The sequence below is a fragment of the Notamacropus eugenii genome, chromosome 6 (genome assembly GCF_028372415.1).
Source record: "Notamacropus eugenii isolate mMacEug1 chromosome 6, mMacEug1.pri_v2, whole genome shotgun sequence".
Taxonomy (NCBI): domain Eukaryota; kingdom Metazoa; phylum Chordata; class Mammalia; order Diprotodontia; family Macropodidae; genus Notamacropus; species Notamacropus eugenii.
This window is the reverse complement of record NC_092877.1, coordinates 61839231-61866400: the sequence shown is the minus strand read 5'-3', so window position 1 is coordinate 61866400 and position 27170 is coordinate 61839231. Positions and strand designations below refer to the sequence as shown.

Below are 27170 nucleotides of genomic sequence, written 5' to 3'. Positions count from 1 at the left end.
AAAAAGTCATCAGAAAGATCAGTTTATTTTAACTGATTTAACTAAAGATTCAGTCTGTCACAGATGCAATCAAGAGTCTCCACCTGGCCCACATCTGTTTACCCGCACTTGGGCTTCCATTTTAAATTTTTATCAAAAAGAAAGGCAAGGAGGTGGGGAAGGGAAAACTGATCAGGATGAGAAGTATAGGGAAAGAAAAACATACACAATTTCAAAAAAGGCTTTTCAGGTTTGAAACAGATTCAAGATTCAAGTATAGGCCTTTTATTTTAATAGAAGTGAGCACTGCTTTAGGTTCAGTGCACATAATGTGGATGTATTCATTTAAAATCAGATGGAGGCATTTACTCTGAGCATAGGTACAATGCATTTGAGTAATAAATAATTCATGTTGTTTAAATTATACTCATGTTCCTCCATTTTTAACAACAAACATTTATGCAGCATCTACTAGGAACATCAGATACAGAGATATCACACACAAACACCTACATCAAAGGACTTAAATATCCAATTGGAGACAGAAGATCTATACATAAGTTACAAAAAAACAATAGGGTTGAAAATATTGTTAAGTAAATGGGTTGGGCAGGTAATGTTACAGAAATCTATTTTTAAAGGAAATATAAAACATAGTATAGTTAATTCCTAGTGATTTGTATCAATAGAAGCTGGAGAATAACCCAAACTTATTTAAAATTAGCTATGGAATGATCTTTTTGCCTAGATGAATGTGGATTTAGAAATTAGATTTAATCAAAATAATGAAGCCACCCTGAAATCTAATTTCAGTGATAGGAAATTGTTCAGTCTTTTCATCCTGCTCCTGGGCTCAAATGGTAGGATAATAGAGTGATTTATTTAGAGCTGGAAGCGCCCTTAGAGATCATGTAGTCTAAATCCCTTCATATTCTAAACAGGGAGATTATGTGTGTTCATCTTTCATTGCCCGAAGAAGACCATGTCATCAGAGAAATAATGACATGACTTGCACTTAACTTTGTCTTGAGTGAGGGAGGGCTGTGCAGGTCACCAGCCTCACTTGTCCTCCAGACCATCTGAATCCAGTGACCAGATATTCCTCAGGGTGACTGGAGATGACCCAGGATGAGGCAATTGGGGTTAAGTGACTTGCCCAAGTCACACAGCTAGTGAGTGTCAAGCGTCTGAGGTGAGATTTGAACTCAGCTTCTCCTGACTCCTGCACTGGTGCTCTATCCACTGCATCACCTAGCTGCCCCAAACAGGGAGATAGCAGTCAAGAGAGAGTAAGTGACTTTCCCAAGAGCAACTAAGTGGCAGAACCAGGGTGCGAATCTAGGTACTCTGGTTCCAAACCCAGCTTTCTTCTCACTTGATCTCTACTAGTTCCTACAAAGGGAAACCACTTTATTTAAGGGGAGATAAATAAACTTCTGTTAAATTCTGACCATTAGACAAAATGTGCCCAAAGCTGGTTGAAAATGTACTAAATGGGAGCATCTGAAAGCAATTTCAATTTGTTTCAAGTTAAATAATAGCTTAAATATTTTTGTTTTCCTGTTGAGTTGTTTTTCAGTCGTGTCTGACTCTTCATGACTCCTTTCTGAGGTTTTTTTTGGCAAAGATACTGGAGTAGCTGGCCATTTCCTTTAGAAACTGTCTGAGACTGGATTTCAATGAAGGTCTTCCTGACTCCAGGTCTAGTGCTCTATCCACTGCACTACTCTGCTGCCTTCAATTAAATGTTGGGGTTTGAAAATCATTGACCTGACCCAAGATCATACATGTACTCTGAGACTAACTGTTCAGCTACATATATGTCCTTATACTTTATACATTATGTAATATATTGATTTCCAGCATCTGAGGTCCTCTTTTCTGCTGGTTTTTGCTGTACACAAAGTACTAATGCGTCCTAAGCTTGTTTGTATCTTCCCAGTACAGAACGCTGAGCTCTTCAACAATTGTTAGGGGTGGCTGAAGTGCTTTTGTTTGATCTTTTCTGGAGTATATGTGGAAGAAATGAGCAGTTTTCACTCCACTGTTTAGACCAAAAGGTCGCTTAGTGAACCTTAAACAACTACATGAATGTCAGTAACTGCTGTTATAATCTCACTGTAGACTATTGTTAAAAATATTTTAGGCAACATCTTAAGGCGCTGTTCTTAGTCTTGTTCTTCCAATGGGCAGAAACAGCATTGGTTTCAGTTGGGGGGCAACTTGATTATTTTCAATTCTTATATCATTCATAAAAAGAAATCTCTAATTGGTGAATAATAGCACTTTCTTTTTTTATCCATTCTGTACAACAGGAGCTTTAAAACTAATGATACCTCCTTGAGAAAAGTGCCAAATGGTAAAAACCACATACACACAATTGGCGTTTTTATATGTATACACATATATGTGATGTGCACATATTTACATGTGCACATTCTTCTAGTCTCCCAGATTCCTCACCTGGCATTCCCTTCAATCCTTCACTCCCTCTCACTGCACATATCCAATCAGTTGCCAAATCTTGATGTTTGTGCTCATACAACTTGTCTCCAATTTGGCCCCTTCCTTTTACTCACAAAGCTACAAGTACAGACAGGCCTAGAGTACCAACAGACCCTCCTAAAGGACTTCCCTGTCTCATCTCTCCCCCTCCAATTCACTGTTCACACAGCTGCCAAAGCCAGTTTCCTTAAGTACTGGTGTGATCATGTCCCTCCTTTATTCAAGAAACTCCAGGGACTCCCTATTGATTCTAGGAGCAAACAGAAACTTCTCCACTTAGGAGGTATCTTTCCAGCCTCATTATACATTACATCCCCTCCTGCACTCTGCAATCTAGCCAAACTGGTGTTCTCTCTGCTCCTTGCCAATAACTCTCCACCTGCCATTTCTGTTACTTTGCACTGGCCAGGTTTCATGCCTAGAACACACTCCCTCCTTTACTCCATTTCATAATATCCTTCCTTCCTCCAATACACAACTCAAATGACACTTTTTCAGAACCCAACTGCTCATGGCCCTCCACACTATGCTGTACTTTTTTTATATTAGCTCCACATATCCATATATATGTACACACACACACACACACACACACGCACCACAATGCTGGGCACATAGTAAGCCCTTAATAAATGTTTGCTGACTGAGCAATTTTTCTATGATATTATAATGCCTCTTAATGATCACTCTTGTCAAGGCTACTTGGTTTTTCCAAGTCTTGACACTTACTGCTTAAATGATCATGAGGTCACTTAATTTCTGAGCCTTAAATTCCTCATTTTAAAAATAGGATTTTTCATCCTCACACTATCTCACTGGGTTCTTGTGGAAAAAGTACTTTGCAAACCATAAATTATGATGATTATCACCACTTCTAATCTGGCTCAAGTCATGCAGTCAATAAACATTTTAGATGCCTATTATGTGCCAGGTCCCATGATAAGCAAACAAAAAATTTAAGTTAAAAGATATTCTCTGCCCTCAAAGAGCTCCCAATCTAACAGGGGAGCCAACATACAAACAGCGATGTACAAACAAGCTGATTAAAAGGGATCAGACTATTTTCCATCTCTACCCCAGCCACCCATTCATACTGATGCCTTTACTTCTTTGGCCTTTTCCTCTAATTGGCAAGTTCCTGCGTTTGAGGAAATACCTATGCCAACCCCATTCAATGGCTAACTCAGTTCAGTCTCCAATTCCTCAGACTATTTTTCTCCCTTTCCCCTCCCCATCCCAGTTCCCTCTTATGTGCTGACTCCTTTCATTGGACTCTAAGCCACTTGAAGGCAAGGACTCTTTTTTTTCTTTCTTGTATTTGCATTACCAGCCCTTGGCACAGTGCCAGACACATAGTAAGCACTTAATAAATGCTTTATCGAATTTTTCTAATAATCGTTTTAGGAAAATATCATAACAAAGAAAATTTATTTTTAAACAATAATTCAGTTACATGTTTTCTAGAAATATAACCTGAAAGGTTTCAAACTTAGTTTAGTTAAATTAAAATATAATCAGAGTAGAGAAACTACATGTTGTTAGTACTAAGAATACATGTGCCTGATTAATTCTCAAAAAATTTATGTATTGCTTTCTTATATTTGCAATCAAGAAATTATAGTCATGATTATAAAGAAATGCCCAATTCTTATAGAAAGAATACTTACAATCTTTTTTTATCCACCACACGTTTAACTCGGATAGCTCTCTGCTCAGAATATATTTTACATACTCCTGTTAACAAAAGTTCAAACAAGTTCAATTTTAAAATTATTTTTCCTGGTCAAAATTATGCATAAAATATTTTAAATAAAAGTTTCATTTTTTCAAATACTCAGTAAATATTCTATTTTATTTTTATGAGAAACTAAATTAAATACTTCTTAAATAATCTTCAATGAAATCCAGGACTGCACTTCTGTGTTCCTTTACTTGCTGGGAATGCACCTCCTTGTGTGCTGTAATGAAAAAGGACAACACTTTATTACTTTGTGCTTAATCATATGAAAGGAAACATTACTTAGCTTCTTCTACAGCAGCTTATTTGAATAAAGCATTTAAAATTCTTAACCATGAAGTAAGCTTGTGTAAAGTGGCATATTACATTTTTATAAGTATAAGATTTATTGAGCTTTATAATAGCTAAAGATTAAAAAAGAATAGGAACTTTAGAAATTAGAAATAATTTAAATCTGATCATTACTTTCGGATAACATTCTGCAGAAGTCTTCTAATGTATCCTGACCCCATGTGCATGAATATCATCAGTCTATAAAGCTAGATGATAAGTATGTGACTCTGGGAATCTCCGATTACAATGTTGTGGATTCTCTCCCAGTCTCTGAAGATTATATCCCACACACACCTTCGTTGGAGGGACTTCCTTCATGGGATGCTATGGTTGGTAAAAATTATGACTTGTAGAAAATCTTCTGGTTGTAAGTCCAAATTTGGCTAGGCTAGTTCCTGGCTGAAAGACATTGACAGATCCGTAGGCATATGCTGTCTAGTTTTGTATGGCATACTAGAACTCAAGCTGTGCCAACACAGTTTTCAAAAACCTAGACTCAAAGTTATATCATAATGAGGAAACAGATGTATGACTTTAGCAGACTGAAATCATGCTGTTTTTACACTATTCAGTTAGTCAATAAGCATTTATGAGGCATCTGCTATGTGCTAGGCATCCCAATGCTTTGGGGTTACAAAGGAAGGCAAAGGATAGCCCCTGTGCTCAAAGAGCTCACAGTATACTGGAGGAGGCCACATGCAAACAATTACACACAAACAAGCTACAGACAGGATAAAGTGGAAATAACCAACTGAAGGAAGGCAGCAGCAGTAAGGAGGAACAGGAAGGGCTCCTTAGAGAAAGTAGGATTTTAATTAAGACTTGAGAGAGACTGAGGATTTGACTGACTGGGAGGATGTTGGTGTGCTCGACAGTAATAAGGAAGTCTGGCAGAGGGGAAAGTTTGTGGGAGTTCAATTTCTTTTACTATTTCTTTACTTTTGCCATCCTTTAGCACTGGATGTCCTCCAAATCTACACAAATCTTTTTCATCCAACAAGATCCTGTACAAGTCTCAATATCTCCCAGTCTTTACTGTCTCTAAACTCTTTGTTGTAAATATTAGCTATCAGATCTTTTGGTAAATAATTATATACTGTCATATTATTTCTTAATTGTGTCAGATATGAGATTAAATTCCACAAAAATAGGCTGAATTTTTTTTTAAATGTCATATATGTAACAGTATTCACCAAGAGCATGCCCTGAATAAAAGTTTGTTAGATTGCAGAATCATAAATCCTAGGACCACAGATTTAGATCTGGAGGGAACTTGGAGGCCACTGAGTGCCCATCATTTTAAAGATGAGGAAACAAAGGCCCAGAGAGATGGCCATGTCCAGGGCCACACAACTAGTAAATGTTTCAGGTGGGATTCAAATGCAGGTCTTCTTGGCTCAGAGTCCAATGCCCTACCCACTAATCCCACCCCTCCTTAGATCTTCCAGAACCTTGCCACTGAACATTTCATTTCTCAGCTTCAATCTCTTCCACTCTTACTGGCTCTTTCCTTACGCTCTAGAAAGTCAGGTCTCCTATACTGCTCTGTACCAAAAAGTCTGTTTTTGACCTCTGTTATCACACTTTTTTTCTCCATCCTTTCACAGCTAAACATCCAGAAAAAGAAATGCTCTCATGTCCCTTGTCTTGATCAACAATGCTATGACCCAGTGCCACAAATGAGGGAGACTTCTCCAGGGCCCTTCTTCACACTCTCTTCTTCTCTAGTGCTACTTAAACAGACCTCATACTGCCTTAGAAAAGCAAGTGTTAACATTAGTTATGTGCTATTTTATTTAAAGTTTCCCAATTACATTTTAATCCAGTTGGGCCTCACTTAGTTTTGCAGCCAGCAAAGTGTCTGATACCTCAGCTATAGGAAACTAAAACTACAAATTGCAGGGAAGAGACCAACTTTCATCTGCAGGAGTTTCCTCACCTGGGAGTTACCTATACCATGGAAATCACAGGTCAGGCTTAGTCTCTGGCCTTATATACTTACACCCACCCACAGACACACCCCTGTTCTCTCCTCCCCCCACAAAATTTACTTTCTTTAGACATCATTTAATTTTTGTGTGTGCATACCGAGTGACTAGTATGACACCTTTCCCATAAGTGCTTAGGACTGAGTCCACATATTCCACAACGCTCCTTCTAAGTCCTATTTCTTGAAGACTGATATTCTTTGTCTTCTTTCAACAACAAATGTCGATAAGTACTATTGAGCATCTGCTATGTGCCAGCGCTGGGACTGGAGTCAGGAAGACCCAGTTCAAATCAGACACTTCCAAGCTACGCGACTTTGGGCAAGTCACTAAACCTGTTTGCCTTAATCCACTGGAAAAGAAAATGGCAAACCACTCCAGTATCTTTGCCAAGAAAACCCCATGGATGTTATGGTCCACAGGGTCACGAAGACATGGACAAGACTGAATAACTGACCAACCACAACATGTGCCAGGCAGGGTGCTAAGCGCTGGAGATAAAGAAAGCCAAAAGAAAGTCCCTGCCCTCAAGGAGCGCACAGTCTAATGGAGGAGACAACATGCAGGCAACTCTGTATAAAGAAGACATATAGAGAAAAAATGAGAGATAATCAACAGAGGGGAAATGAGCATTAAGGGAATTAGGAAAAGGCTGTTTGCTTTTTGTTTTTTTTTTTTTAATAGAAGGTAGGATTTTATCTGGGCAAATTTTAAAACACTGAAGAAAATGTGACTCTTCCATTCTTGATATAAGTTAGTAGTTACCTCCCTACCCTTATTCAGAATTAAGGTTAAGTCAAGACCTTCCAGAATCTGGTTCAAATTGACTTTTTCAGTCTATCTCCTACTATTCCCCTTCAAGTATTATTATAATTTCAGGGAAACTAAGCCACTCACCATTTCCTCATTTGCTCCTCACTCACCTCTATGACTCTATCTAGAAAGCACCCGCTTTGAAATTTCTCCTTCTCAAATTCTTTCCCTCCTTTCTCAACTGAATTTGCCACCCCCACTAAACAAGTAACTGCTCTCTCTCATTCTAAAAGAAAAAGGTTCCTGGCCAGTTTGGGTTAGATTAGGTGACTTGGGAAATCACTTTCAATGGTCCATATTTATAATCCCAGCATCCTGGATCTTACCTTTGTACTTACATTCAAGTATGAATTCCAGTTATTTATGACTATGTTTTACCTCTCCAAATTGTTTAGAAGGTATTCAAGAACAAAAATCATGTTTTACTTTATCTTTGTTTTCAAGTTGAAAACAGGATAGAAGCTTAATAAATTTTTAAAAATTCAAAGTACTTTCATACCTTCTTACCTTGATACACTTTTTTTAAGGATTAAAAAGTAACCAAACCACTACCATAACAACTTGTATTACAATTCTGAACAGAAAACTTAGATAAGAAATCCAAAGTAACAACATGTCACCAAATTTTTAACTGCTTCGATCATGTGATTCCTCTTTGATCATTAGGTATATAAATAATGATGTTTCTTTTAGTCATCAAAGAGGCAATCTTTTTAGAATATTTTACCTTCTGTTCTTAGTTGTTGAATTGCTTCTGAACATGTCCTCATAAATATTTGGGCATCTTGATCAATCTGATCCCGTTCTGTATCAGTCATTCTCATATAGTCAGACATAATGTGGCTTAAAAAAAAAAAAAGCAGGAAATGACAATAAGATTTAAATTTTTTTGCAGTACATTCTTTGCAGTATATTCTTACCATAACAAATATGCCTTATTTCCAAACCGATTTTCTTAAAGACAAAGACCTTCATAACAAGAAGGGAATAAACAGGGCATTAAAAGAATAAAAAGGTAATAAGTGCTTCAAAGACTCAAGAGATCCAGTAGCCCTATATTAGATAATTCTTATGAATTATGAGAAACCAGTTCAAATGTTCCTCTGACCATACAAAATAGTTTCAGATATTATAGGAGGCCTTTAAAAGCTATGATAGGTAAACAAGACTACTGCTTTATAAAATGCCTTGTTAGAGGCCAACAGGAAAGGAATAAAAGTTCAATTACCTGAGTGAGTTTTTGGACATTTCTGATCCAGGGGACCTGTGACTTTGACCTTTTGTTACATTCTAAATCTTCTGTGTTCACTAAACTCTAATTCAAGGTAATGAACGTTTAACAGAGTTTAGAAGTTCCTGGGTACCTAAGTCTGCTTGGTTTCTGAGTTCAAAGATCTGTAACACTGGTTCCCACTCACCTTCTCTTTTTCTTGCTGCCACCATAACTAGGTACACTAGCCCAGTATTCTCTCTTCTCTTTCCCATATCTTCCTACACATCTGGAGAATGTTTTTCCATGTTTATTTACATGAACAAAGAAATACAAATTTAGTACTTCTAAATAAGAATAAAGCAACTAGAAATGACTGGAAAACTATTCACTTCCCCACTGGATGTTAGCTAAGCTTTTTATTTTATGTTTATTAAAATTCCCCAGACCCTCACTAACCCTTGTTAAAAGCTCTATGGCTGAAGGTTTTGACACCACTGAGTGTCCCACAAGAGCATATGGTTATCAACTGTTCCTAGAAAAGTGCTCAACAATTTAAGTCTATCGGGGTGCTCTACATCAAATCCATTCAGTCATTAGACACACCCAAATGCATTCTTATCAAACAGGAAAATTTCTAATTAGTCTACAGTTGTTTTGCCCAATCCCTGACTAGCCCTTCTTTTTCAAGTCCAGAACAGCATCATCCCTGACTACCCTCTCTTTCTCAAAGCCAAGGAAATACAAAATATGTTAAGATAGGAGTTTCGACTGTTTTAAAAAGGAAATATACTTTAACCCCCAAATACACAAAGTGAAGTTCTTCGCTCACACAAGCATATTCACATAATCACATTACATGGAGGCTAATGAAGTTACAAATAGGTTTCTGAACTTAAATGTTTATCAAAATACTGAAATAAGTAAAGCAGAAAAGTTTACTAAGTATAATTTTCAAAGCACCTCTCGTAGGTACCCTTGTGTGCTGTGTATATTAAAAAACCATTTGTCATTTGGGTTGCATTTTACTGATTTCTTCTATAATTATTTTCAACAGAAATAATTAGGGCTGGAAGAAAAGTTCTCAGATAAGAGCCCTGTGGAAATCAGAGATGGAATGATGGAAACAACAATCTGTTGAGAGGTAGATAGGCATACTATAAAGACTGGACTTGGTGTCAAGGAAACCTGGTTTTAAGCTCTGGCTTTTTCACTTATTAATTCTGTTATCATAGGCAAGTCACAACTGCTCTGGGTCTTAGTTTGCTCATCTGCAACATGAGATTAATACTTGTACAAACTACTGGAGAGGGTTGTGAAAAGTACTATAATTATTATTCTCTGAATAGGGGGAAGCAATGAAGAAGGTAAATGGAAAAGATGCCTATTTCCAATATGACATGTACCCCTTTAATAGAGAGCCTATAAATTACTAATCACAAACATGCTACAGTTGATTTTACCTGCACAGTATATTTCATTATTCTTTATACTTTGAATTAACTGACATTCAAGGTCTGAGTGTTAATGTGACAGACTCAGTTGCTAGGCTCCCATTTGAGATGTTAACAACATATGCCTTCTTTAGCTGAAAATAATAAACTAGGTGTATCCTATCAACAATAACAAAAACTAAGCTGACAGCTAATTTTTGTGATGCTGGCACCATTTATTTCTAGGTCAAGATAAGGAAGAGGCATATTTATTAATGTTGGATAAATTATTTTAAATTGAAAGCATTTGGAGATAAAATTAGGTCATGTACACTGCATACTATTCTGCTTTAGTGAAATATCATAACACACCCAAGAAAGAAAGATCAGTTAAGTGTAAAATCTACAGGTCCCAAAGTCTGGTGGAGTGAAAAGAACAGTGAAAAGTACAGGACAAGACTGGTTTACATGTAGTAGTCATGTTTGACTAGAATGTAAAATAGACAAAGGAATGTAAAGTAAAGCTGGAAAGATATGAAACTGAAATCATGTTACATAGGGACTTAAATGCCAGGCTTAAGAGTCTGCATACTTTGCTACAGTAAGTAAGAGGATCGCAAAATTTGCTTTTTTGATGATACCCCTAAGAAATGTTCAGGAGAAGGCAGGTGCACTGACTTGAAAAGAGATAGGAAGACTAGAATGAATGAATCCTTAAGACAGATGGCACTGCATAAAGAGAAGGCAACTACCAATTGTCCTTGAGCATGTTACCTGATCTCTCCTTTTCCCTATTCCATTCTACCACATACAAGCAATAACTTACATTTGGATAGCATTTTAAGATTTGCAAAACATTCTCTTTGCTAAAAGTTCTTTAATTTTAGACTGTGAGTTCCTTAAGGGTAGAAGCTATACTATTTGCCACTTTTACATCCACAATCCCTGGCACATAGCAGATGTTTAAATGTGAGACTGAGCTGACATAGCCCTACTACATCCCACAAAGAAGTGGGAAGGGCTTAAGACTGACTAGGATGGTCTCAAGTGGGAATTAGGGCCAGGTTTAAATGAGTCCCTTCAGGAAAGGATAACAACAATAATAACAATAACCAGCATCTATGTAATGCTTGAAGGTTTTGCAAAGTACTCTACATGTCCTCTCGTTTGATGCTCACAATAACCTGGAGAGACAAGTACTGAATTACCCACATTTTACAGATATGGAAAAAGAGAGTTAAACAGAGGAATGCTGATAAATGCTTAACAACTGATTCTCCTGGAAGAAAAAAAGATTGTATCCATGAAACTCTTTTAAGTTTAGTCTGCATTAACATTTTCTCAATCGCTCTCTGAAGTCTAGACACCAAGAAAACACTAAGTCAAGCCATGATTTGTAGTATTTGTTGATTTCCAAAGAGTAAATGTTCACAGTGAAAACAGTTGGCTCTCAGCACCCTATGCAAACGGGCTCTAGTAGACCCTGGGATTAAGTGACTCGCTTAAGGGTAGGATCCAGTCAGCAAATACTTGAAGCTGGGTTTGAATTCAAGCCTTCTGACTCTAAGTCCAACACTATCCATTATACCACTCAGCAGAAGCAGTGCACTTCTGTTTTTCGACAAAAATAATTTTTATATTCTTGCTTAGGGTGCTGAAGCATCTCTACTATTTTTGAAAGTGGAAAGAACCTGATACATTTAGAATATAAACCTCTTTTTCTTTATAAAGATGCTACATATAAGATAATTTTAAAAATGTATCAAAGACTATTTTAGCAAGCAGTACATTGAAGCTAGGTCTATTTCTCACTTCTGATCAATACTAACAGTACAACTGCTGAGTACATGACTTACACTACTGAAAATCAGTTTTCTTACATTTAAAAAGGATTACTTGCCCAGTGTGGTTGTTGTAAGGGAAGCATTTTGTAAATCTTAATGGGCAATCTAAATAAAAGTGATTGATAGGAGACATGAGGTGGTACAGTAAGGGCAAGAACAAAAGAACCTGCAACTGGAAGAGATCTGGGGCTCAAACTCAAGGGCCAAAATGTATAGCTGTGAGATTTCAATACAAGTTTTTTCACCCTTATGAGCTTAGGGTGAACTATCTGTAATATGAGAACAATGATTTCACAGCTACCTACTTCACAGGGCTATTGTGTAAAAAGTTTTTTGTAAATTTTAAACATTATATACATGAAAGTTATATTCCTTTCACTGATGTCAGTCAACAAGCATTTATTAGAAATTTTGTCAATTTTCAGAAGAAGAAATCAATGCTTTCTATAGTCATATGAAAAAATGCCCTAAATGACTAATGACTAGAGAAACGTAAATTAAAACAACTCTTATGTACCACCTCACACCTACCAGATAAGCTAATATTACAGAGAAGGAAAACAACGAATGTTGCAGGAGATGTAGTAGAAAAATTGGGACATTAATGCACTCCTGATGGAGCTGTGAACTGATCCAATCATCTGGGAGAGCAATTTGGAACTATGACCAAAGGACAATCAAACTGCACATACCCTTTAAGCTGGCAATACCATTATTAGGTCTGTATTTCAAAGAGATCAGAGAAAAAGGAAAAGGTCCTATATGTACAAAAATATTTATAGCAGTTCTTTTTGTGATGGCAAAGAATTGGAAATAAAAGGGATACCCATCACTTGGGGAATGGCTGAACAAGTTGTGGTACATGATTCTACTAGAATACTACTGTGTTATAAGAAATGACTAGCAGGATGGTTTCAGAAAATCCTGGGAAGACATGTATGAATTAATGCAAAGTGAAGGGAGAAGAGCCAGGAGATCAACGTACACAGTAACAGCAATGTTGTACAATGATCAACTGTGAATGGCTTGGTGATTCTCAGCAATACAATGATACAAGACAATGCTGAAGGACTTATGATGAAAAATGCTATTTACTTACCTATAAGCATTAATGTAATCTTTCCTGTGTTCCAGAAGAAAGTCTCTCAACTTCCCAATATGGGAAATCTAAAAGAAAAAAAAATACAGTGCTTACTTAAAGTAAATTTGAATAAATTTATCTATAATGCCCTCCAAAATGTACAAAGAGCCACCTCTATCTATTTTCCAGACAATAAGACAGTAGAATTGATACTATATGTGTTAAGTTAAAATATCAGGGAGTTCAGTCATTAAACTGACCAATTTGGAAAACTCTGCTTGAGTTTTTTCCCTCCTTGGTATCGAACTTTGCTGGCCTTGTCTTTGGCCTTGGACTGCTAGCTCTGTTTGTTCCCTCAGATCCCAGAACTCATCACTCCCAATTACACTGTCATATGATTTGATTCAATTCAGTTCAAACTGCAAAAGTCAAAACTCTGCAAAACTGAGTTGATTTCATTCAGTATAAATTCATAGTGCATAATGTCCTGTGGATCCTACTTTCTCATTACTTCTCACATCCATCCGTTTCCTACCATCCTAGTACCTCATTACCAGCTGCTTGTAAATAATAGTATCAGTAAAGTCCATCTCTCAGCCAAAAGTTCATCCCTCTACAAAAGATCTTTAATTTGCTATTGTCAGACTAGTAAGTTTTATGCAGAAAGATCTGCTTAAGTTTTGCTTTGCCCAAAAATCTTTGGTAGCTCCTTACTGAATAATAAGTAAAGTTAAAATCCCTTAGCCTGACATTCAAGGGCTCCCAAAAGCTGGTGCTACTTTACCTTTATCAGGCTATTATTTGTTGCTATATATTCTACATTCAGGCTACCCTGTATCTCCCAAACACACCATCCTTTTCTACCAATGTTCCTTGCTAATGCTGTTCCAAATACCTGGATTGTCTTACATTTGACCCGATCAATTCCCAACAATCCCTGAAAGCCCAACTCAAATGGAACCTCTTTCTATGAAGCTTTTCCTAATCCCCTTAGTTAGTAATGGGCTCAGGTAGGACCTTGTTTTCTTATCTAGTTTTACCATGGTTATATGAAAGCAGGAACTATCATTTTACCTAAATTTTTAAATCTTTCATATTGTCTAGAACAGTGGTCTGTGTATAGTAAGCACTACGTGAATTTGTTGAACTGAAAGGCACAAAAATGAAAAATGACAAAGTCCTTGCCTACTAAGAGATGGATGAGATGTCCCCAAATAACTATAACAGAATGGGAAAAAGTTATAGGAGAGGTCTGAGAGTTTAAAGAGAAAGATCACCTCCAAATGTGGGTAGGAAGAAATCATGTGTTGCTTTTGGTGGTTTTTCAGGAAGGTAATACATACACTCCCAAGTCCAGAAACCACAAAACTACTTTAAAGCAATAACTGTTCAATGTGTTACTTTATACATGCACTCATATAATTTACCAATCTCCCATTTAAGACATCCTCCCTTGCAGCCCATTATACACTCTAGAATCATAGAATTAATAACTAAAAGGAGACTTAGAGATGGCCTAGTTAAGCTCCTCTCCTTCAAGGTAACAGTCAAATCGTGCCTTTCATCAAGCTCGGATCCTACCAGTGGGTAGTTCCTTTTGCTTCACCCAATCTCACACAACTTTTTATGTATGTATCCACTGCATACCTACTGGTAGCTGGGGGCCCCACAATGCAGAGCACCAGGCCTGGAGTCAGAAAGAGCTGAGTTCAAATCCAATCTTAGACAATTACTAGTTGTGTGACCCTGGGCAAGTCACTTAGCCTCTAATTATCTCAGTTTCCTCATCTGTAAAACAGGAATATTAACAGCACGTTCCTCTAAAGGCTGTTGTGAGGATCAAATGAGATAATATTTATAAATCACTTAGCACAGAGTAAGCACTATATAAATATTAGCTACCACCAGCATCAGCATTATTATCAAATTCTAATTAGAACTGCATTTTTCTTCTCACTTGTCACATCATTCACACTAGGCTCTAAGCCTGCAAGTCTCTTGGGACTTGATATTTTAGGAGCTAGTAGATAGGCCCCCTGCTTCTCCATGCCTTCCTCAAATTCTATAAGCCTCTCATCTTTCCCAGGCTCTGCATTTGACAACCTAGCCTTCAAATTTCATCCCTCAGGTATATAACCTGCCGACTGCTCTTTAAAACTCAGACTTTCCATTTGCCATGTCACTTTCATGCCTGGGTCTGACCCCTCTAGTATGCATCCCCCAAGGTCTCTTCTGACAGCCTTCAAATGCTGGGAAAGAATAGCAATAGTCAGAGATGGGTAATGGTTTCAGAGGAAGATTCTCACCCCAGCTCAGTCAGAGGCAGCACAATGTAATAGAAAGAGCTGGGATTTGTTCAGGAGATATCACACCTTCAAGATGTATTGTTTGACCTTCAGCAAGTCCCTTAACCTTTTCCTGTTATTGTTGTGCCTCACAAAGCTAACAGGAGGAAAGAATTGTAAAGTTTGCAGTAGTATATAAATGTAATTTATACTATATAATATGTGTAAAAATGTGAAAACAACTATTGTTATCATTATTATTACTAAATAACTGTGACCTTGATTAAATATTTTTCCCACTCCGGGCTTTTAGAATATTATTCTGAGAAAGGATCCAGTGGTTTCACTAGCTTGCCAAAAAGGTCCACAACACAAGAAAGGCTAGGGACCTCCGGTCTAGATGACCTGTTCAGGTCATTTCCCAGCTGCTTTTATGATTCTCTAAGTAACATAATCTCTTTAAGCCTCAAACATTTTAACTGTAAAAGAAGGGAGTTGGATTAATTAATTTCTAAAGTCACTTCCAGGATTTACAGTTTCTAATTCTGAGAATATTTGGAAATCTTGTGGTGGCTAAGAACTGGAAACTGAGGGGATGTCCACCAATTGGGGAATGGCTGAACCAGTTGTGATATATGATTGTAATGGAAGATTATTCTGCTATAAGAAATGACAAGATGATTTCAGAAAAACCTGGAAGGGCTTCCATGAACTGATGCAGAGTGAAGTGAGCAGAGTCAGAACAATCATATTCAGTAACAACAATACTGTAAGATGAACAACTGTGAACGACTTAGCATTCTCAGCAATGCAATGATACAAGACAACTCTGAAGGAATCATGATGAAAAATGCTATCTGCCTTCAGAGAAAAAACTGGTAGAGTCTGAATACAGAATAAAGCATATTATTTTTCGCTTTCATTCCTTTTTTAATCTTTTTTTTTTTTTGGTTTGAGTTTTCTTCCACAACAATGATTAATATGGAAATATATTTTATAACATTACATATGTATAATATCAGATTGCTTACCATCTCAGGGAGGGAAGGATAAAATTTGAAACTCTAAACTTTAAAAAAAAAAGTCAAAAATGGTTTTTACATGTAATTGGAGAAAAAAATGAAATATTAAACAAAATTTTGGTTAGTAAAGGATTGAGAAATAAAGGATTTGGTCCTCTAGCACACTAAAAAGCTATAATAATATTCTACAAACATGCTGTTGACTTAGAAGTTTAGTAACCAAGTGAAACTAATTTCTGGAGTCTTCATAAAGAAGTCTCTTTTTATTCATCTGAAAAATTACATCTTGTGAAGTTTCGAATAAAACTCAATTACTTTGATTCATACTTCATATATTAGAAAATAGCATATTTCTGTAAACTGAATTAGTTAAAAAATGAGTGAAACTTGTTCTGGAGTTCACTGAATCCCAGACAGGTTAAATGATGATAACTCAGCTACTAACTTAATATTTTCTCCAGTATAATACACATTCATTTTTCTCTACATTTAACATTTGGCATAATATGTACCAAAAGATCCAACAAGAAAAAGGAAATAAGGAGTCCTGACATTTCTCTCGGACACGGGGCATCTTTGGGTTTTCTATTAGGTTAATTTATACTAGAGTCTACAACAAGTCAATACAAAGGAAAAAAACAATCACATTTTGAAATTCTCCGTCCAAAAAATACGTAGAAAGATATGGATAAGAGTTGTATAAGATGAGAAAGCTTGTCCAGGCTGCAGCCTGTACCACTGGAGAAAGTACCCACATAATCACATAAATCCATCAACATTTTATTCTAAAGATCTATTTGGGAATTCAGTCAAATAAAATCTTATTAAATTAGGTATAATCTTAACTTTTTTAACACACTGAGCTTGCCGTTAACTTGAAAAATAAAGCAAACTGCTCATTTTCAATGGTGTCAAATTTTGCATGATTAAATTATCACTATTAAAATTGTTAAATCCTAAGGTGGCTGTAGCTTCTATCTTCTTGGGTTTATCATGTGATAGATATGCTTCTTCATATTCAATAGTCAAGGATAAGATGATAATGACAAAAAGGTCCATAAGGAGTTGTGTGAAGAACATATACAACTCAAGTTCATCACAGAATAAAAGTCTGACAACTGATAAGGAAATTTAAGAATAAAAATTCAGAGGTCCCCAAACTGTGAAAAAGAGCTACTTTTCAAGTCACTAAAGCCTTACAATTATTCAAGTTGCTAACAATGATCTCCCAGGAGGTGGAGAATAGATGGAGAAGGCAAGAGTTGGCAAATGGCAGTAAATGCCCCAATCAAGACGGGGAAGGGGGTGATCCTACCAATGGTGTTAATCTTTCTGATGGAAAATTCAATGGGAAGGGGTTAAGGTAACAACTTAGAGATCTTTACCAGGTAAAGTTTCAAAACCTTCCCCAGAAGGTATAGGATTCAATTCTTTTGATCACAGATCACTCCTTAGGATGGCATCAGAGACCAAGGATATAAAAATAAATTCTAATGTTTGTGAGGTTGTAGAAACTAAAGTCTGGGCAGCTAGGTGGTGCAGTGGATAGAGCACCAGTGCAGGAGTCAGAAGGATCTGAGTTCAAATCTTACCTCAGACACTTGATGTTCACTAGTTGTGTGACCTTGGACAAGTCACTTAACCCCAATTGCCTCATCCTGGGTCATCTCCAGTCATCCTGATGAATATCTGGTCACTGGATTCAGATGACTCTGGAGGAGAAGTGAGGCTGGTGACCTGCACAGTCCTCCCTCACTCAAAACAAAGTCAAGTGTAAGTCTATGTCATCATTCTCTGATGGCATGGTCTTCCTCAGCAACGAAGGATGAACACACACACAGAAACTAAAGTCTAACGACACGTTCATAAAGGATTTCTTTATGTGAAATCTATTAAGACTCGGAGCACTGTCACACTTCATTAAAGAGAAATCTATTCTTATAACCTGGGTGATTTCTGTCTTACCATAAGATTACTACCCTAGCTGTGCCGAGAATTTGTCACTTCATTGTTGCTATGAAAATATAGGGTTTTGATAAGATTGGTTGACTTAGGGAAGAACAATAAAATAGAAAAACATATTAGAGATTTTGTTATTTATGGATTAAAACATAATTCTAAATAAACTTATATTCAGAAAAATGTATTCATATTCTCAGATGAGTAAACTCACATTTGGTTCCTTTATTAATATGAAGTGTTCATTTAAAATCTTGTTTTGGAACATAATCTTAAAGAAAGCATTTAACAGTGATAGAATACATTGTGTTATGCATTTGAGTTTAAAATATGAGTGTCTAGAAAAGGTGTATTTTTCTGTAACAAAAAATACTGGAGCACGAGATTTAAACCTAGAAGGGACCTTAGATGTTATATAATCCACCTCCTCTCCCACCCTTCCAAACATATACACTTTGCACAAGAGGAAAGCAGAACTCAGACAGATTAAGTGACTTGCTCAAGGTCACAGTGCACTGAGAGTACCTAATCTTCTAACTCCTTATCAAATGAACTTGTGATAAGTGGCTTACAAAAATATCAGCAGAGATAAAACCTCTTGCCACTTTTATAGGTTTGCCCTGGAAGAACAAGGTTTTAGACATGATGAAGTTGCTTTGGAAGAGAGATTGCTACACTGTCATAAGCAGAAAATATTGACTCTAAGTAATCAGGCACGTAAGGCTAGAGAAAAGCTCAAAGATAACATCCAGATCCTAGTGTAAAATACAACTACAAAAAAAGTATAAAAGTTACTTGCCTTAGTCACTACAAACCCATGCTCATACTGAAATAAATGTGTGAGAAGCTCCTTAAATATATTCACATAGAAAGAATGACAAAACTTCAGTTGGAAGTACCCTAAAAAATGATAGCAACAATTGACATTTAGATCCTGCTTTTAAGGGTTGCAAAATACTATATCTGTGTGTGTGCATATATCTATCTATCTATATACATAGATAGATATATATATTCATTTTTATCTGATCCTCACAATAGTCCTATGATACAGATAATAAAGGAATTATTCTCATCTTACCAATGGGCAAACTGAGGCTCAGAGAGGTTAAATGAGTTGCCCATGGTCACAAAGCTATTAAATGCTAGAGTCCGGAATTAGACCTAGTTCTCTCTTGACTGTAAGTCTAGCAGTTCAAGCTCTTATTTTTGTGAAAAGATCAATAAAGTTAAGTGACTTGCCCAAGGTCCTAGTAATTAGTGGCAGAATTAGTAGCAGAACCCATAATTATGTCAAGCAATTTAAAAATATTACAATTGCCACTGATATTCTTACATTTTAATGAGTGCTATGCTTTTAATTTCAGGTGATGTAATTAGAAACTAATAAGAAAAGTGAGAACATTAGTGGCATCAGAGAACTGAGAAGAAATTAATTAGGAAAATTAAGAAAAAATTCAGTAAATTCAAAACATGAATACAATAGATTCTGAAGTATAGAAAATGACTAGGTGTTTCTCAGATAAGGCACACAAAAGGCTTAAACAGACCAAAAGAAATAAAAAATAAAGGCAGAATTGAACAATGTGGAATCCCAAGTGCTGTCATCATAGCCCAATCAATCAACCTGTATTTATTAAGAGTCTGTTATATGCTGGACACAGCCTTAGGTGCCAGGATACAAAGAAAATGAATTAAACAATTCCTGTTCACAGGGAGTTTACATATTCCTCTGAGGAGATAATGAGGAAATAAAAGTACATAGAGAATACAGTTAAAGAGAATAAATACAAAGAGGGTAGTTAAATATGAAAAACTTTGAGATGAAGGGTGTTGACAAGATTAAGAAAGGTTTCAGGTAGAAGACAGTACTTGATGTGCATTGTGAAAAGACAGATTCTGTGAGGAGGAGGGAATGTATTCCATACACAGTAGATGGGCAATGCAAAGGCACATCAGGCCAAGACACAGAGTGTCAGGTGTGAGAACAAAGAGAAGGTCAGTCTAGTTAAATCAAAGAGTGTGGTAGGTGGCATAATATACAATGAGGTTGGAAAGATGGGTTAGGATAAGATTGTTAAGGGCTTTAAAAGTTAAACAAAGGAGTTTATATTTTATTTTGGAGGCAAGATAGAGTCACTGAAGTTTACTGAGTAGGACAGTGACATTCAGGTTTTCAATTAAAGAAAATCATTTTGGCAGCATTTTGGAGATTGGATTGGCATGAGGAGAGACTTGAGGCAGTGAAATCATTAGGAGGCAGCTGCAAAAATCTAGGTGAAAGGTGATAAAGTCCTGAATTAAGGTGGTAGCTGTGTGAGTAAAGAGAACGGGTTGGGATGTTTGTTGATTTTTTTAATTAAGTTAACTTTTTTCTCCTTCGGCTACAACTACTTCATTGCTGTACATATATGTCCCCTTCCCCAACGTTTGTTCCAACACAGCAAGAATGTACACAAGGTCCAGTGATGTACATGTGCCCAATCTGTACAAGAAGCCTCTCCAGTTTGGTAGAAACATCTGACAGAGCTCTGTGGATTCCATAACCTTTGAGAACCAGGGTTACCTACATGACAAGAGGTTTCAGAAAGATAACGTAGTAAAGACTTGGAGGTGCTGCAATCCAAGACAGTAGAAGGTGTGGAATGCTCACATAAGAAAATCACAGATTGCTGGAGTATGGAGGCATAACTTCCTAAATCCCTAAATTGGAATTATCCCCATGAAGCACTACTACTTCTTTAATGAATGAATGATAAGCCTCAAAACTGAAATGAAATGCGTTGGTAGATATGACAATTAGCCACTAGATGGCAACACAAGTTTCACAGTTGCAGAATTAACTTTCTACCAAATAGTCTTTATACTTTGTCTTTCAAAGGCTTTAAAGGTCTCTTTCACCTTTCTCTTTTGGTCTAAAATCAAAGATTCACTTACTAGCAATGGTATTTTAATAAGATATGTTCTTCCTCTTAGAAAATAAGTCTTATAGATGGGTGCAGACAGATTTTAAACTGTAGCACTTCAGGATGGTTCAGTACAAAGGAAGCTGTGCCCGACTGCCATCTGTTATCACAGGCAGCTTGCAAAGCTTTGTTTACACATGATGACTATAGTACAGTTGGACTTGTCTCCCCTCCTCCCAGCACATACACTGTCAAACAAAACTCCTGCTATAAAGCTGGGAGTACATTTCTCAAAAGACAACTGCTGCTTTAAGTATATAAAGAGTTCAAAGCAGTTGACAAGTATACTTTTCTTATCACAGCAGTTGCCTGACTTCCTAAAAAACACCAAATTATAGGATTTTTGTTCTCCTAGAACACACTGCACTTGCAACAAAGAACTAATTGATGAAACACTGAGCAGTGATTTGCATAATTTGCCTCTGCAAGAAACTAGCTTTGTGTAAGATGAAAGAGACTCCAGTAGGTCTCTATGGAATGTTGTAGAATATTCCCTTTAACACAATATGATTATTTCCAATCAATCAACAGGTGCAGCATAATACTCAGTTTATTATGTTACCAAAAACATAGCTATAGCAACCACTGTAGTCTTCACACTTGGAAACTACAGATAAACAAGTTTTTACAAGTTTTAAAGTTTCACATTACCAAGAAAGCTTAACTTCATTAAGTTAAATACATTAAATACAACTTAATTTAATCCTCTTCATCTAAACTGATAAATACATCAACACCAACAATGGTTAAAATTTTAAACCTAGAGCTTTTCTAAACTGAAGAAATAATTCATAAAGTCACAGAAACAAATTTAGAACCGAAAGGAAATCTCAGATATTACCCAGTCCAACCCTTTCACTTTACAGAGAACAGAAAATAGAAACCCCAAACAGGTAAATCGCTTTTCCAAGGTCATACAAGTAGTACATGGTAGAAGTTGGTTTTCCTCCCACCTATTTGATCTCTTTTCCATTTCCTTTACTACATTCATTATCCATAACAGTTAGGTGGTGAAGTGCATATGGTGCTGTGAGTGGAGTCAGGAAGACATACATTCAAATCTAGCCTTAAATACTTATTAACTTTGTGATCCTGGGCAAGTCACATAACCCTTCTGCCTCAATTTCCTCATTTGTAAAATGAGGATAATAGCACTTACCTCCCAGAGTTGTTGTAAGGATTGCATAGTGAGTGTTATATAAATGCTAGCTATCATCATCATCAATCCTAATTATGGGTGTTACAACTATACATCTAATTATATAGGTACAACAAAATATCCAGTCCTGGTGTCTCTCTTGAGCTCCAGTACCATGTCATCAACTACCTATGAGACATTTTAAACAATATGTCCTGCAGGCATCTCAAACTCAAAAACCTCCAAATAAAAGTCACTTCCCTTCCTCTAGCCTGATCCTTCACTGTATTACTGTGAGCACCACTATCCCTCCAGGGACTCAAGTTTGAAACTCTGGCATTATTTCTGACTCCTCAATTTCCCTCAACTGCAGATATTCAATCAGTTACCACATCTTGTCATTTCTACTTTCACTACTCTTAGATCTGCCCCCTTCTTTCCACTCACATAGCTACCACCCCAGTAAAGATACTCATGATCACCTCTTGCCTGAACTATTGCAATAGTTTCCTAATGACACTGTCTGTCTCAAATTTTTCTCCTCTGTAATCTATCCTCCACACAGCTGCCAAAAAGTACTGGTCTATTATCACGCTTCTAGACTCAGTTAACTGCTGTGAATCCCCTATTGACTCTGAGATCAATAATTATTTCACCTTTATTTAATTCTTTTAAAATCATTAATTTCTGATAAGTTTAACTATATATTACTAGTAAATTAAAACATGAATATAATTTAAAAATAAGTAAATATACACATATTGGGGGTGCATGATCAATTTTTTTTTTTTTTTTTTGCTGATCAAGGTAAGTGACCACAATGGTTTCAGATCACTGTTCTAAATGATCAACTTGATGGTCCAGTGAACTATTTGGAAAGGGAAAAATAAAATCACCGTACTGTAGGCTGTTAGTATCATAGAAAAGCATATGTATTAATCTTGCAAGTATCAGTATCTTTGACCTCTAATCACAAAAATCTACAAAATAGCATACTACATGATAGTAGGCTTTTATTTTATATACAAGAGTTCACACATGCTCACTGTCAGCACTGCAAAACATTTTTATTACAAGTACACTGTAAAAATATTTTTTACAGACTAAATACAGAATAGATAGTGTATCTTTGGCAATATAGGATTCTAACTATTCTGTTACCATATGGCCTGTTTGGAATTTATCACTCAGCTCGTTACAAATCTTCTAAATAACTCTGGTGTCTTGTTTAGAAAATAGGCATATTTATTGTTCATATACCTCAAAGGATATTATGAAAACTAATAGAGATAATATTAAAATAGTATTAATTCAACATCTAGGAGTAGATTTGGGAAATTACTAAGTGTTTCAAGTATATTTAAACTATTCTCCATTATATCTGATCAGTGTCCACCTACAAACTATAAAAATTTCAAAGAATTACTTTAGAAAATCTTAACTGTTTGTGAGAAAGAAAACAACAGGAAGGACTGTCATGAGAACAAGATGGAAGACTAGACATTTTCTCTGATCCCCCATGACCTCTTAAAACACTCCAAAAGAGAAATTATACACCAAAGATAAAGCAACTTCAGCTGTTTCCATGGTCTAGGGCACTCAGAATCCAAAAGTAGGTTAAAAAATAAAAACACAAGAGCTCCGAGCTCGCTTGTCTCACCTATCTCCCAGACTGGCAGTGAGGCCACACTAGCAGATTCAAATATATAACACAGTCTTATATCAAAACCCACCCCTACATCCCAGGCCTACCTCCCCCTCCCTTCTTCTGGTGCTTCCATGGAGACCCCACCTTCAGGCTGAGTCTATGGAAGTTTCCTTGAGCCTCAAGAGCCATCTTGACCATAGTCCTTCTGGAGCAAAAGCCTGCAGGAGGCTGCAACCTGGAAGCATCAGTGTTGCAAAGTTCTGAACTTCCAGTGCCAGGATAAACAAACTCTGAACTGTCAGTGCCAGGACAGAGAACTGAGGAACAGAGGAAGTATGAGAGGTCACCAAGACAGGACACTATGTATGTGGAAAGCCACCAAGCCTGAGGAAACAAGTACCTAACAAGGACTGGTTTTGCCCACCCAAAAGTCAGTTGGGGCAAAGACCTACGCTGGTGAACTGTGAACTATCCTGTGTGAAAGAAGATTGAGATACTTTGAGATACAACCTCCAAGAAAACCGTAATTAGGGAAAGAGAGTCTAGAAGTGATAAGGGAAATAGGTAGGGGATTGGTGATAGTGGGGGAAGGCTGGAAGTACCTAAGATTGAAGGAAGAAGACATCTCAAAGACCTGGAACATAAATAGATAAATCAAAAGGAAAAGCAGTAACAAAAGGAAATGTAACGATGCCCACTCTCATCAGTATTATTCAATATTGGATTAGAAATGCTAGCAACAGCAAGAAGAGAAGAAAAAGAAACTGAAGGAATCAGAATGGGCAATGAGGTAATAAAACAATCTCTTTTTGCAGAATACTTGGAAAATCCAAAATATTCAACTAAAAAGTTAGTGGAAACAATATTTTTAGTAAACTAGCAGGATATAAAATAAACCCTCATGAATCATCAGCATTTCTATATATCACCAACAAAACCCTGCAAGAAAAGACAGTAAGAGATACCACACTTAAATAACTTTAGATAGCATAAAATATCTGAGAGTATAACAAAACAAACCCAGGAACTACATGAAGACAATTACAAAACACTTTTTATACAGCTAAAGTGAGGTTTAAATAACTGGAGAAATATCAATTGTTCATGGGCAGGCAGAGCCAATGTAATAAAAATGACAACTTTATCTAAACTAATCCATTTATTTAAGACCATCTCTATTAAATCACCAAAAAAAAAATTTACTGTGCTAATAAAAATAACAAAATTCCTCTGAAAAAACAAAGGGTCAAAAATATCAAAGGAATTAATGAAAAAATATAAGAAGGAAGTTTGGCAGTACCAGATCTCAAATTATAAGGCAATAGTTATCAAAACTATCTGGTATTGGCTAAGAAACAGAAAGGTTGATCAGTGGAAGAGTTGACATATAATATACAATAGGAAATGACTGTAGTAACCTTGTATCTAACAAATGTAAAAATTTAAACTTTTGGGTTAAGAATTCATTACGTGGTTAAAAAAATTGCTGGGAAAGCTGGAAAGTAGTTTGGCAGAAATTGGGCATGAACCAATATAGTACATCATTTAGCAAGATAAGGTCAAAATGGATACATGACTTAGATATACAGGAAGATATCAAAAGAAAATTAGAAGAACATGGAACACATTACCTATTATACTTCTTACGGATAGAAGAACAAGTTATGAATAAACAAACCACAAAGGAAACATTGTTTGAGCTTCAAGAAGATAGAGAGTAACACGATAGTTACAGGAAACTTCAATATCTGTCAGTTTTGGATAAGTGTAAGAGAAAGATAAACAAAAGGGAAAATAGGGAAATGAATAAATTTCTGGAGAAACTAGACTTAAAAGACATATACAATGGTGTCTTCTGTGTGTGTATGTTCATCCTTTGTTGCTGAAGAAGACCATATCATCAGAGAAATAATGACATAACTCGCACTTGACTTTGTTTTCCTGTGCAGGTCACCAGCCTCCCCTCTCCTCTAGAGCCATCTGAATCCACTGACCAGATATTATTCGTCAGGATGACTGGAGATGACCCAGGATGAGGCAACTGGGGTTAAGTGACTTGTCCAAGGTCACACAGCTAGTGAGTATCAAGTGGCTGAGTTGAGATTTGAACTCAGGTCCTCCTGACTCCTACACTGGTGCTCTATCCACTGCACCACCTAGCTGTCCATGAAGCAAAATGAGGAAGGAATGGATGGCAATTAGATGATGGGTGGCCTAACAGTACAGCAGTTGCAGAGCAGGGTTAGACCAAATGTATCTAGGATAAGCAAATAAGTGGTTGGATGGGAAAAAAATCTTTATCAAATGTCTCTCATCATGGTTTGGTATCAAAGATATATAAACAATTAACAAATATATGACTAATAGCTATTTCCTAATAGATAAAATGGTAAATGGATATTAGCAAACAGTTCTCAAAAGAACTACCAAGTTTTCACTACATGAAAAAATGCTTATTCTACATCATCCTCTGCAAACTGGCAAAAATGACCAAAAAGGCAATGCTGGAAGGGTTATGGAAAGATAAGTACCCTGATACATTGCTCGTGGAGCTATGAAGTGGTTTTGGAAAGCAATTTGGAATTATTCAAATAAAGGGACTGCAACGTCCATCCCTTTGAACCAGAGACACCATTACTAAGTTTAAAAAACCAAGGAAGTTATCAATAAGAAGAAAGTCCTTAAATACTCTAAAATATTTATAGTAGCACTTTTTGTGATAGCTAAAAATTAGAAACAAAGTAGATGCCCATCAATTGGGGAATGGCTAATCAAATTGTTGCACATGAATGTAATGTGGAATATTGCTGTTATAAAAGAGAAATTACGTATATGATGAAAACAGAGAAGCATGGAAAGATCCATATGAACTTACAAAGACGGTAAGCTGAGGCAAAGAAACAAATATACACAGTAAATACAATGTAAATGGAAAGAATGACACACCAAAAATCAAAAGTGAATATAACAAAATTACAAAGATCAAATGAGACTCAAATGCAAACACAAGAGAAGATACCACCAACCTACCACTTGCAGAGGTCCACAGGTGTTACATATTACTCATGTTTTCAGACTTTTCCACTGTATCTATCAGTTGTGCTGGCTTTTTTTCCCCTCTAAAAATATTATTTGTCATATAGGATAGCTTTCTTGAAGGGCATGGGAAGGGACATATGAGATTCTATGGTAATGGAAGAAACAAAAAACAAATCAAAACATTTTTAA

The 27170-nt window shown here is 36.4% G+C and overlaps 1 protein-coding gene across 2 annotated transcripts in view; it reads right to left on the bottom strand.

Annotated features, from left to right (window-relative positions):
* The window catches only part of STX18 (syntaxin 18), a 144463-nt gene that overhangs the window by 38622 nt on the left and 78671 nt on the right, over positions 1-27170 (bottom strand). For both annotated transcript variants that reach the window (XM_072620211.1, XM_072620210.1), the window contains exons 2-5: positions 12943-13010; positions 8084-8199; positions 4365-4442; positions 4152-4218 (exon numbers count right to left, since the gene is read on the bottom strand). In XM_072620211.1, the coding sequence (XP_072476312.1) occupies positions 4152-4218; positions 4365-4442; positions 8084-8199; positions 12943-13010 (329 nt within the window). The remainder of the gene's footprint in view (positions 1-4151; positions 4219-4364; positions 4443-8083; positions 8200-12942; positions 13011-27170) is intronic.